At 49.3% G+C, this 12,076-nt stretch overlaps 1 protein-coding gene across 2 annotated transcripts in view; it reads right to left on the bottom strand.

Moving 5' to 3' along the window:
* Positions 1-12,076, bottom strand: part of LOC142301821 (uncharacterized protein HI_0077-like) — a 54,808-nt gene that overhangs the window by 30,185 nt on the left and 12,547 nt on the right. For both annotated transcript variants that reach the window (XM_075342852.1, XM_075342853.1), the window contains exons 4-5: positions 2,155-2,257; positions 548-654 (exon numbers count right to left, since the gene is read on the bottom strand). In XM_075342852.1, the coding sequence (XP_075198967.1) occupies positions 548-654; positions 2,155-2,257 (210 nt within the window). The remainder of the gene's footprint in view (positions 1-547; positions 655-2,154; positions 2,258-12,076) is intronic.

The following is a 12,076-nucleotide window of genomic DNA, read 5'->3' on the forward strand; positions in this document are numbered from 1 at the left end:
TTTTTACTGATTGGAGGTATCCAGCCGATACACTTATCAAGGTGATCTGCAAACTTCTGCCAGTTGGCTTTGGCAAGGTTCCATCGAGGACGCAGATACGACGTTACAAGAGGAATAGATACTCCAATGGTGATGATGACAGGGCAATGCTGGCTACGAGGGAAATGTTTGACAACATATCGAGATGTAGACAAAGGTTGATATGTTTTGTCTCACGCAATAGAAACAAAGTCAGGATTGTATCCTCTCTGCCAGGCTGCTGACTGGAAAGTTGGAAAGTCCTTTGCATCAAAAACGAGGAATATATTATGCGCTTCAGACCAGTTTACCAGATACTCGCCATTGTCATCGTTGCTAGCATATTGCCAAAGCTCGTGGTGGCTATTAAAATCTCCTATGTATACAGTAGGGTGTGGGTGAACATGAATGACTTCTGTGGGCCATTGTACTGCAGGAGGCTTGTAAATATTAACAATTGTGATATCGCCGATAGATCGATTGACCCCCAGGGTGTCGAGCACGGTTTCCCCACATGCAGTCGCCTCACCTTCTCGTCTGGATCTGGAGTTCGGAGAATTTTGCTGGCCCAATAACTCAAGGAGCATTCATCATTATTATCTTTCCCTTTTGTGCTCCCAGACGCTCCAATGTTTCCTACAAAACATAATTCCTGTATTTTACAACTAAAAACCTAGGCAGGTGGAAGCCCTACTGCTACTAGTGAACAAAGTTAATCAGAAAATCATTCAAACTGAATCACAGAAACATTTGATAACATTACATAAGACTAGTAGGTGATTATCACAATGAATGCAGCCATTGGCAATGGTTAAAGGGAACCTGTCAGGTGCAATATGCAGTTCTGGGTGTATATTGCTGATCCCTGCCTAACCGTCCCTGTATACACTAGCATAGATAGAGAGCTTTAGAAAAAGTATTTTTTTAAAGATCTTTTACCGTATGCTAAGGAGCGAGGGCAGTTGCCCCTCATTAGCATGTTAGTACGCCCCTGTGGGTGTGCTAACATGCTAATGAATACGCAGCGTCACAGGATGATCTCACTCACCTCTCCGCTGCCCAACGCTGGATTTCGGTTCAGCGCGCATGACCCCGGAGTTTCGGTCATGCGCACTACTTCAGTTTGAAGCCGGGACATGTATACCCAACTTCATAGTGCGCTTGACCCAAACTCCGGGCTCATGCGCACTGAGACGAAATCCAGCGTCGGGCAGCGGAGAGGTGAGTGAGATCATCCTGTAACGCTGCGTATTTATTAGCATGTTCGTACGCCCACAGTGGCCCAAAGGGGCGTACTAACATGCTAATGAAGGGCGACTGGCCGGGGAACTAATGCCCAGGGAGCTACTGCCCTCACTCATTAGCATACGGTAAAAGATCTTTAGAAATACTTTTTCTAAAGCTCTCCATCTATGCTAGTGTATACAGGGACAGTTAGGCACGGATTAGCGATATATACCCAGAAATGCTCGTGGTTCTGGGTGCATATTGGACCTGACAGGTTCCCTTTAAAGATTTCTGTTATTAGACGTTTGACACAACATTATAAATAAAGGCCACCCTACTCATAAGGCCCTTACTTGGCTCAACGCACCTATTTCGGCAACATGGGCTGACAGTCTAATGTGTATTGGAGCTTTTAAACTGTCCCAACAGATGAGGGAAAAGGAAGAGGAAAAGAAGAATCTATCAAGTCCAGGTCTTCGATGGCCGATACTTTTGTTCTCTGGAAGCCTCTACCAGTGGAGTGTGCCAGAAGCTCTCACAGAGAACACTGGAGCGCTCGGCAGAGCCGGGTATTGGAGAGTATGGGGAGACTCATCAAACACATTGTTTGACTGATAGCAATCTAATGGGTATGATGGGGCTTTACAATGTTTACAATATGGTGTCAGGAAACCAGAGTCCTATGTCTCCTGCCCTTACACAGAGTGATTGACAGATTCTCTTATATAATGTATGCAGGGAGAGTTGTCAATCAGTCCTGAGAGCTTTTATATGAAAATATTGAGTAAATTCTAAAACAAACTGCAGAACATACGCAAGCACATATCTGCTCTTCCCCCAATCTGGGGGAGAGAAATTGTGCCGACAGACCAAGATTCAAGATCCTTATATAAAACATAAAAGTCATACCTGGCTGCTCAAAAGGAGGCTTCTTCCAAGGGGTTAGGGATAGTGCATTCTGAGTCTGGATATAAACTTTGCCTTCACAAACCTTCACTTCATACACTTGGTTCTACAAACACAAATTAGTCAAAGTAAGGCTGGGGCCACACGGGCACTACTGCGATCCACTTACATGACACTCGGCTCGTGCTGGCAGTACAGCAGAGCCGAGTGTCATGCCTGTGTCCTTTCAACTGAGGTCCGTTCGTGCGAGCAGACCTCAGCTGCGGGGGGCGGGTTGGCACTCAGGAGGGGAGGGAGGGATTTCTCTCCCTCTCTACTGCGTAGCCGGCTATTGCCATTCTCGCACTGCACTAGCGGTACACCGGTGTACCGCAAGTGCAGTGCGATTTTTCTCTCGCCCCATTCACTTGAATGGGTGCGAGAGAAAGAGACTCAGCTTACAATCGCAGCATGCTGCGATTGTTTTCTCAGTCCGATTAGGGCTGAGAAAATAATCGCCCATGTGTGCTCACACACAGGCTAGAATTGGTCCGAGGGGAATGCGATGTTTTATCACACTCCACTCGCACTGTTTTTCTCGCCGTGTGGCTTAGCCCTAAAGAGTAGGCTACAACAACTATCATCAACTGGAAAATAGTAACTTGGCTCCTATCCACCAATCATTAATACAGGGGTCCTAATCCCTCATTTCCTGACACGGTGATTGAGACTGAATTGAACAGTGTGTATGTGCAGGACCACGTGCATTATTTTATTTCCCCACTGGAGTGACACTTTAACACTAGAACTACTGAGGTAGTCATTTTGACTACTTCGCACTATGTATTTCTATATAGGTGTCACGGGTCCAGTAGTTCTAGTGTTAAATGTAAGCCCCCCTGCCCGCTATCTTATACTTACCCTCTGGTGTTTCCATACTTTTTCAGCACTATCTTGTGCTTTTAACTTCTGCCTGAAGTTACATTACAAGCGCTCAATACATCTCTATATCTCTATGAGAACAAGAACGAGACTAGAAAAGGCAGGAGCAGCCGTCAGGTCACAAATCACCATAGTCGGACAGGGGCAGTGGTGATAACAGAAGACAGAGGCAGATAAGTATAAGACAAGGGATAGGGGACTTGCATTTAAAGCACCACTCTAGCTGTACAATTAAAAAAAAACACTGGAGTGAGGCTTTTAGCGCTTATTGGACATATGGAGACAACGGGCAGTGCGAGTCCTGTAGACATGAACGAGCAGTAGTTCTCATATATGTCCATGACACTCCTTTTAAAGAAAAGGGGTCCCAGGGGTGGGGGCCCCCAATGGTCGGACAGGGTTTTTTTTTTTTTAAGGATAGTTGATAAACGGTATTGTGAGAAAACCACTTTCCAACATTTATGTACGGTCAGTGGAAGTGCACAATCGCAATACAGTGTGGCCTCATAAGCGAATCCCACACTATAGAGTGGGTGCTGGCAGTGTTACACAGCTAACATCCAAGAGTAACTTGCGATTAGCGCTAACGCCATTCACCAAACTTAGCTGCTAATGTCAACTGTGGAAGAGGCATTAAAGAGACTAGGAATGGGAAGTGGATCAGTCACTTTAGAAAAAAATACTATAAAAGATTGGTATCACAGTAATTATACTTAAGAAACACAATACCTGGTCATTTTTACTGCAGAATAAAAAAAGAAATCCTCAACAAAAATGGCAGAATTAAATTTGTTCCTCATTTCACCTAACTCAGAATTTATTTTTTTTTTTTCATTTTTCTGCAGATTGTATGGAAATATGAATGGGGTCATTTAAGATAACAACTCGTCCTGCAAAACAGAAACCCTCATAAGGAAGGGTATGTTGTTGGAAAAATAAAAATGTTATTGCTGGAAAATGAGGAGGAAAAAAATAAGTTGGCCACATGTCTAAGGTGTTAAACTGTAATGCCAATATGGCAGAATTTTTATGCTGCACATCTATCTTGAAATTGGCAGCAACATCCACATGTGCCCTAGGCAGGTTTCGCTTAAGATTGTGCTGTGCATTTCATCCATGTACACTGAAGAGGAGAAATCCACAGCGAAAACCCATAGCATGTCGCAGTATAATGATCATGCTTCGGATCTGATCACTTTCTCTCCATGATGATTGGGTATTTACAGCATATCGGTATGTGTGGGACTGTAACTTGCTGCAATCGTGTGGTGTGTGCACCGCAGATACGCCACATTTGCAATAGTTTAAGTGATGTCCATATTCTACTACTATTACACTGATAAAAACCTCGTTAAAAGGGTATTTCAATTTCAGCCGATAAATAATTATCAGAAAGGAAAAATCATAAAATTTTATGTTACATCTGTTTTAGCTCCAATGCCATGTTTACAGCACTGCAGCCAAACTGAGCTCACCAGCTCTGCCCATGTTGACGATACGAGCCGCTCAGAAAGGTTGAGGGCACCGATTGGCTGCAGCGGTGTCTACATAAGATCATAACAGACATTGGCAGCAATGGTGAAAACCCTAGTAGAGGGATAGGGGATTTCCTGACAGGAGATACATGATGCTCCAACAACAGGCAGAATGTATCATGATCATAATTATTGCAGCCAAGTATATTTTACTTTGAAACTCAGCGGTGTTTCGGAGGAGACATGCTTTGAAAAGCTGTCTGGGACAATGTCTTGGATAACTGGTCCAAAAGACAGGTCCCTTGCATTTTCTTCCCAAGAATGACAGGTCTCTCCTTATGTGAGTATATAGATGGGGGCCATGTCTGCCAACGAGAGGGTAGAATCTACTGGGACACGGCCTCTTGGACTAATTTGGACTAGTCATCCAAGACAAATAGTCCCCAGCTGACTTTTCAAGGTATGTATACTTCAAAACACTGGAATAATTCAGCCGGTATCAAATTCATTCTGCCCATAGTTCAGGCAGCAATCAATGTCCCATCAGGTTCTCTTTAAAGGGAACCTGTCAGCAGAAATTTCGCCCAAAAGCTAAAAGATTCCCCCTCTGCAGCTCCTGGGCTGCATTCTAGAAAGGTCCCTGTTATTATTGTGCCCCATGTGAGACCAAAATAAAGAGTTTATAAAGTGGTACCTTTTTGTATTCAGATAGTGTAAATGTGACACGGGGGCGGGCTCTCTGCCGTCCGTTATTCTGCCTCCTGGTCCTGTATGCAGCCCCCATCGCTCCTTTCCATAGCTGATGCACCGCCCACTGCTCCAGCCATCCCTGGCGCATGCGCAGTGCCAGTCTCACGGGACTGAGCAGTGTGACCGCTGGTGACATGTGCGCAGGCAAGTGATTATGAGCGGGGCTGTGATTGTTATCAGCAAGTACCCGCCCATAATCTCGTGAGCGCGCAAACCTCTCCAGCGGTCACACTGTGTTCAGGGTAGTGCTAGATTGTATGGGCTGCTTCCAGGGATGACGTCCCTTTTGTCACGTGATAGTATTTTGAACACGCCCCTATCACGTGACAAAAGGGACGTCATCCCTGGAAGCAGCCCATACAGTCTAGCACTACCCTGAGCACAGTGTGACCGCTGGAGAGGTTTGCACGCTCACGAGATTATGGGCAGGTACTTGCTGATAACAATCACAGCCCCGCTCAGAATCACTTGCCTGCGCACACGTCACCAGCGGTCACACTGCTCAGTCCCGTGAGACTGGCACTGGGCATGCGTGGGGATGGCTGGAGCAGTGGGCGGTGCATCAGCTATGGAAAGGAGCGATGGGGGCGGCATACAGGACCAGGAGGCAGAATAACGGACGCCAGAGAGCCCGCCCCCGTGTCACATTTACACTATCTGAATACAAAAAGGTACCACTTTATAAACTCTTTATTTTGGTCTCACAGGGGGCACAATAATAACAGGGACCTTTCTAGAATGCAGCCCAGGAGCTGCAGAGGGGGAATCTTTTAGCTTTTGGGCGAAATTTCTGCTGACAGGTTCCCTTTAAAGGGAATCTGTCAGGCTTAAGGAGACCTTTCAGGATCAGAAGAAGGGAATTTTGTTTACTTACCGTAAATTCCTTTTCTTCTAGCTCCAATTGGGAGACCCAGACAATTGGGTGTATAGCTATTGCCTCTGGAGGCCACACAAAGTATTACACTTAAAAGTGTAAGGCCCCTCCCCTTCTGGCTATACACCCCCAGTGGGATCACTGGCTCACCAGTTTTAGTGCCAAAGCAAGAAGGAGGAAAGCCAATAACTGGTTTAAAGACCAATTCAATCCGAGGAAACATCGGAGAACTGAACCATACCACATGAACAACATGTGTACCCGAAAAAACAGAAAAACCCCGAGAAAACAGGGCGGGTGCTGGGTCTCCCAATTGGAGCTAGAAGAAAAGGAATTTACGGTAAGTAAACAAAATTCCCTTCTTCTTTGTCGCTCCATTGGGAGACCCAGACAATTGGGATGTCCAAAAGCAATCCCTGGGTGGGTAAAAGAATACCTCATGATAGGGCCGTCAAACGGCCCTCTCCTACAGGTGGCCAACCGCCGCCTGAATGACTTATCTACCTAGGCTGGCGTCTGCCGAAGCGTAGGTATGCATCTGATAATGCTTGGTAAAAGTAAGTAGACTCGACCAGGTGGGTGCCTGACACACCTGCTGAGCCGTAGCCTGGTGCCGTAATGCCCAGGATGCACCCACGGCTCTGGTAGAATGGGCCTTCGGCCTTGAGAGAACCAGAAGCCCAGTAGAACTGTAGGTTTCAAGAATTGGTTCCTCGAGCCCCCGAGCAAGGGTGGATCTGGAAGCTTGCGACTGTTTACGCCGACCAGCGACAAGGACAAAGAGTGCATCCGGGTGGCGCAGGAGCGCCATGCGGGAAGTAGAACCTGAGTGCTCTCACCAGAACCAACAGATGCAAATCTTTCTGAAATTGATGGACTGGACGAGGACACAAAGAAGGTGAGGTGATATCCTGATTGATATGAAAATGGGATACCACCTTAGGGAGAAATTCCGGAACCGGACGCAGAACTACCCTGTCCTGGTGAAGGACCAGGAAGGGAGTTTGTATGAGAGCGTTGCTAGCTCGGAAACTCTCCTAAGAAACGAGACCGTTACTAGAAGGCCACTTCCCGTGAAAAACGGGAAGGGAGACATCCTTCAAAGGCTCGAAAGGCGGCATCTGGAGAGCAATTAGAACCTTGTTCAGATCTCAGGGCTCTAACGGCCGCTTGTACGGAGTGCTGAGAAGACAAACTCCCCGTAGGAACGTGCGTACCTGAGGAAGTCGTCGTTTCTGAAAAAATACAGATAGCGCTGAGACTTGTCCCTAAAGGGAACTGAGCGACAACCCATTTTCCTACCTAGATTGCAGGAAGGAAGGAAACATAGACGATGCAACCGGCCAGGGAGAAACACCCTGCGCCGAGCACCGAGATAAGAACATCTTCCACGTCCTGTGGTCAATCTTGGCGGACGTTGGTATGCTAGCCTGTCTCATGGTGGCAACCACGTCCTGAGGTAATCCTGACGACACTAGGTTCCAGGACTCAATGCCACACCATCCGGTTGAGGGCCGTAGAATTCAAATGGAAGAATGGCCCTTGAGACAGCCAGTCTGATTGGTCTGGTAGTGCCCCCGGTTAGCCTACCGTGAGGCACCACAGAACCGAGTACCACAACATCCTCGGCCAATTTGTAGCGACGAGGATGGCGCGGCCGCAGTCGGTCTTGATCTAGCGCAGTACTCTGGGCAACAATGCCAGAGGTGGCACCTAAGGTAGCTGGAACTGCGACCAATGCTGAACTAAGGCGTTTGCCGCCAGAGCTCGATGATTGTGAAACTGTGCCATGAAGCTGGCACATTGTTGTTGTGCCGTGACGCCATTAGATCGACGTCCGGCCTCTGTCAGCGGCGCCAGATCTCCTGAAACCCGTCCGGGTGAGGAGACCATACTCTTTCGGCCACACCTCAGCGACTTAGGAAGTCAGCTTCCTAGTTTCCACACTTGGGATGTGAATTGTGGATATGGTGGATGCCGTGTCTTCCACCCACATCAGAACCTGCCGGACTTCCTGGAAGGCTTGCCGGTTGCGCGTTCTTCCTTGGTGGTTGATGTATGCCACCGCTGTGGAGCTGTCCGACTGAAGTCGGATATGCTTGCTTTCCAGCCGCTGTTGGAAGGATTGTAGGGCAAGATACACTGCTCTGTGTTCAAGAACATTGATCTGAAGAGTGGACTCTTGCTGAGTCCACGTACCCTGAGCGCTGTAGTGGAGAAAAACTGCTCCCCACCCTGATAGACTCGCGTCTGTCGTAACTATCGCCCAGGACGGGGATAGGAAGGACCTTCTTTTTGACCAAGAGGTGAGAAGAAGCCACCACCGTAGAGATTCCTTGGCCGCCTGAGAAAGAACGACGACTCTGTTGAGGGACGTCGACTCCTCGTCCCATTGGCGGAGAATGTCCCATTGTAGTGGACGCAGTAAAACTGCGCGAAAGGAACTGCCTCCATTGCTACCATCTTACGTAGGAAGTGCATGAGGCGTCTCAATGTGTGCGACTGGTTCTTAAGAAGAGCTTGCAGCCCGTAGTGAATGCTGTTTGTCTAGCGGCAGCTTCACTATCGCTGAGAGAGTAAGAAACTCTATGCCTAGATATGTTATCGATAGGGTCGGGGTCGGATCTGACTTTAAAAAGTTGATGATCCACCCAAAACTCTAGAGAGTCTCCAGCGCAACGTTCGGGCAGTGTTGGCATGTTTCCTAAGAGAGTGCCTTGACAAGTAGATCGTCTAAATACGGGACCACAGAGTGACCCTGAGAGTGCAGGACTGTGACTACTGCTGCCCTGACCTTGGCGAAGACCAGTTGGACTGTCGCTAGCCGGAAGGTAGAGCTACGAACAGAGGGTGTTCGTCTCCTATAACGAAGCGTAGAAACGCTAGTGCTCTGGATCAATCGGCACGTGTGGATAAGCATCCTTGATGCCTAATGATGCTAGGAAATATCCTTGGGACCTTGAGGCGATGACATGGCGGAGGGATTCCATCCGGAACCGCCTGGTGTCCACGAGCTTGCTGAGCATTTTTAGATCCAGAACGGGACGGAACGGCCCGTTGTTATAGGTACCGCAAAGAATTTGGGGTAAAAACCGTGACCTTGTTCCTGAAGAGGAACGGGGGTCATCACTCTTTCTGCCTATAGAGTGCACCCTGTTTGCAGAAGAGCAGCGGCCCGGCCGGGAGGTGGAGAAATTCTGAAGAATCGAGTTGGAGGACGAGAAGTGAGCTCTATCCTGTACCCGTGAGACAGAATGTCTCACACTCAATGGTCATTGACCTATGGCAGCTAAATATCGCCAAGGCGGGAGAGCCTGCTACCGACCGAGGCCGCAAGTCATGAGGAAGCCGCCTTGGAAGCGGGTTTTCAGACTGTCGCTTTTTTGGGCGAGACTGAGCCCGCTAAGAATCTTAGCTCCTCTGATCCTTTTGAGTCCACATTGGACGAGGAAAAATGGGACCTGCCCGAGCCTCGAAAAGGCCGAAAACCCCGACTGCCTCTTGCTCTGTTGGGGTTTGTTGTGTCCGGGCTGAGGAAAGGATGAATCCTTACCCCTGGACTGTTTGATGGTTACATCCAACGCTCACCAAACAGTCGGTCAGCAGAAAAAGGCAACTGGTTAGGCAACCTTTTTTGGAAGCAGAATCTGCCTTCCATTCACTTAACGAGCAGACCAGGCTCTGCTTAAAAACACGGAGTAGCGGAGGCTACCGCCGCACGGTTCGCAGAGTCCAGGACAACCTGAATCGCGTAAGAAACAAATGCAGACATTTGAGAGGTTAAGGATGCCACCTGCGGCACAGATGTACGTGTAACCGTGTCAATCTGTGTAAGACAAGCTGAAATAGCTTGGAGTGCCCCAAGGGAGAGAATGCCGGAGCCAACGGTGCGCCGACAGCCTCATAGATGGCTTTCGACCAGAGATCCATCTGTCTGTCAGTGGCATCTTTGAGTTTGCAGTTCCATCTCCCACTGCAACTATGGATCTAGCTACAAGCCTGGAGATTGGAGGATGCCGCTCGGGACATTGGGTCCAGTCCTTGACCAAGTCAGGGGACAGGGATAACGTGTATCCTAAGCCGTTTGGAGAAGCGCATATCTGGATAAGCGTGGTGTTCCTGGACTGCCTCTCTGAAGGCAGAGTGGTCCAGAAAAATACGTGAAGCTGACTCCTCCACTGGAGGAGCTGTGAGAAATAACCCACATTCTATAGATGGACGCTATAAGATTATTTACTATGGCGTCACAATCAGGTGTATCCAGATTGAGAGCGGTCTCAGGATCAGAATCCTGAGCCGCTACTTCCGCCTCATTACACAGCGAGTCCTTCTGTTAGGACCCTGATGAAACCGAGGCCGCTCATAGCGAGCCCACTTAGGCTGTCTGGGACTGACGTCCGTGCAGAGCCGTGACTCTGGGATGCGTGTGACATTCCCGGAGCTGTTAGTTATTCACACTGAGGGGGGCCATGGATCAATGATTCAACAGTGCCCATATTGTGAGAGACATGTCCGGACTGCTAGGCTTCTAGTATCATAGCCATAGTCTCAGAAAAACTGTCAGTAAATACTGCAGACACCGTCCTCATCCCCTGGCCATTAGTGCATACAATGGGAGTCTATGTACCTGCCGGCCGTATAGCCGTACATGCTGTACCAGCTGTATAGAAAAACATGTGGTTCTGCACCTTTGTTTTACACAGAGAATATGCTGATAACTCCTCCGCATAATCCAGGAGGGTATATACAACGTGCGACCAAACAGTGCAATGTATATAGTACAAGCATATCTATAAGTGCACTTCTGCACTAGTGGGGTTAGCACCACAGGTGCTGCTTAACGCCTGTTACAGCGATTGTGTGACTATCAGAATGCCAGGGTCTTCCACACTTGTCTCTGTATCGTACAGAAACTGACACTAATGGCTGCCGGTGTCCTTGTAGAGAAGGAAGCCGTGGGCGTGCCTGAGAAAGTGCGGGAATCCGGATTCACAGTGCACACAGTGAGAGGGGTGGAGTATGCAAAACATACTCCAGCTCTCAGCTCTGCTCTATGCAGCGTCACGCCCCTACCCTGACTGTCAGGGCTGTGGGCGGTAACGGAGGGAGACTAGGCCCAGAAGCCGGGGACTCGAGTTAACAGCGCGGCCGCCGTAAAAGCGCGGGCCGCGCTGAAGTCCCCGGCGCACCACAAGTGCCAGCCGCGCCGCTGCCAGCGGCCGGCGCGACCGATTCCTGGAAGTGGCCAGCGTCCCGCCCCTCTCCTGACTGGCAGGTCTGGGGGCGGGAACGAACGGAAGCAGGCCGCAAAAGCCGGGGACTCTAGTTATCAGCGCGGCCGCCGTAAAAGCGCAGGCCGCGCTGAAGTCCCCGGCGCACTACAAGTGCCAGCCGCGCCGCAGTCCCAGCGGCCGGCGCGACCAATTCCCATAAGTGAGCCTGCTTCAGCAAAGCTGAATGAGGCCATGGCACAGGCGCCGCAGCGCTGATGTCCCCCGGCGCACTACAACACCCAGCATGCTGCGGTGTGAGCGCCAAATGCACGGGGACACAGAGTACCTTGAGGAAGCAGGGCCATGTCCCTGATGTACTCCGCTCCATCCAGCATCTTCTCCAGGGGCTGTAGATGGAGCACGGTCTCAGTGCCTGGAGACCGGTAAATCCCACTTCACCCAGAGCCCTGTAAAAAGGGATGGGGAAGGAATCAGCATGTGGGCTCCTGCCGCCGTACCCGCAATGGGTACCTCAACCTTACAAACACCTCCGACATACAGTGGGGTGAGAAGGGAGCATGCTGGGGACACTATATGTGTCCTCTTTTCTTCCATCCGACATAGTCAGCAGCTGCTGCTGACTAAAAAGTGGAGCTATGCGTGGATGTGTTGCCTCCTTCGCACAAAGCACA

This window comes from Anomaloglossus baeobatrachus, chromosome 4 (assembly GCF_048569485.1).
Source record: "Anomaloglossus baeobatrachus isolate aAnoBae1 chromosome 4, aAnoBae1.hap1, whole genome shotgun sequence".
Lineage (NCBI taxonomy): Eukaryota > Metazoa > Chordata > Amphibia > Anura > Aromobatidae > Anomaloglossus > Anomaloglossus baeobatrachus.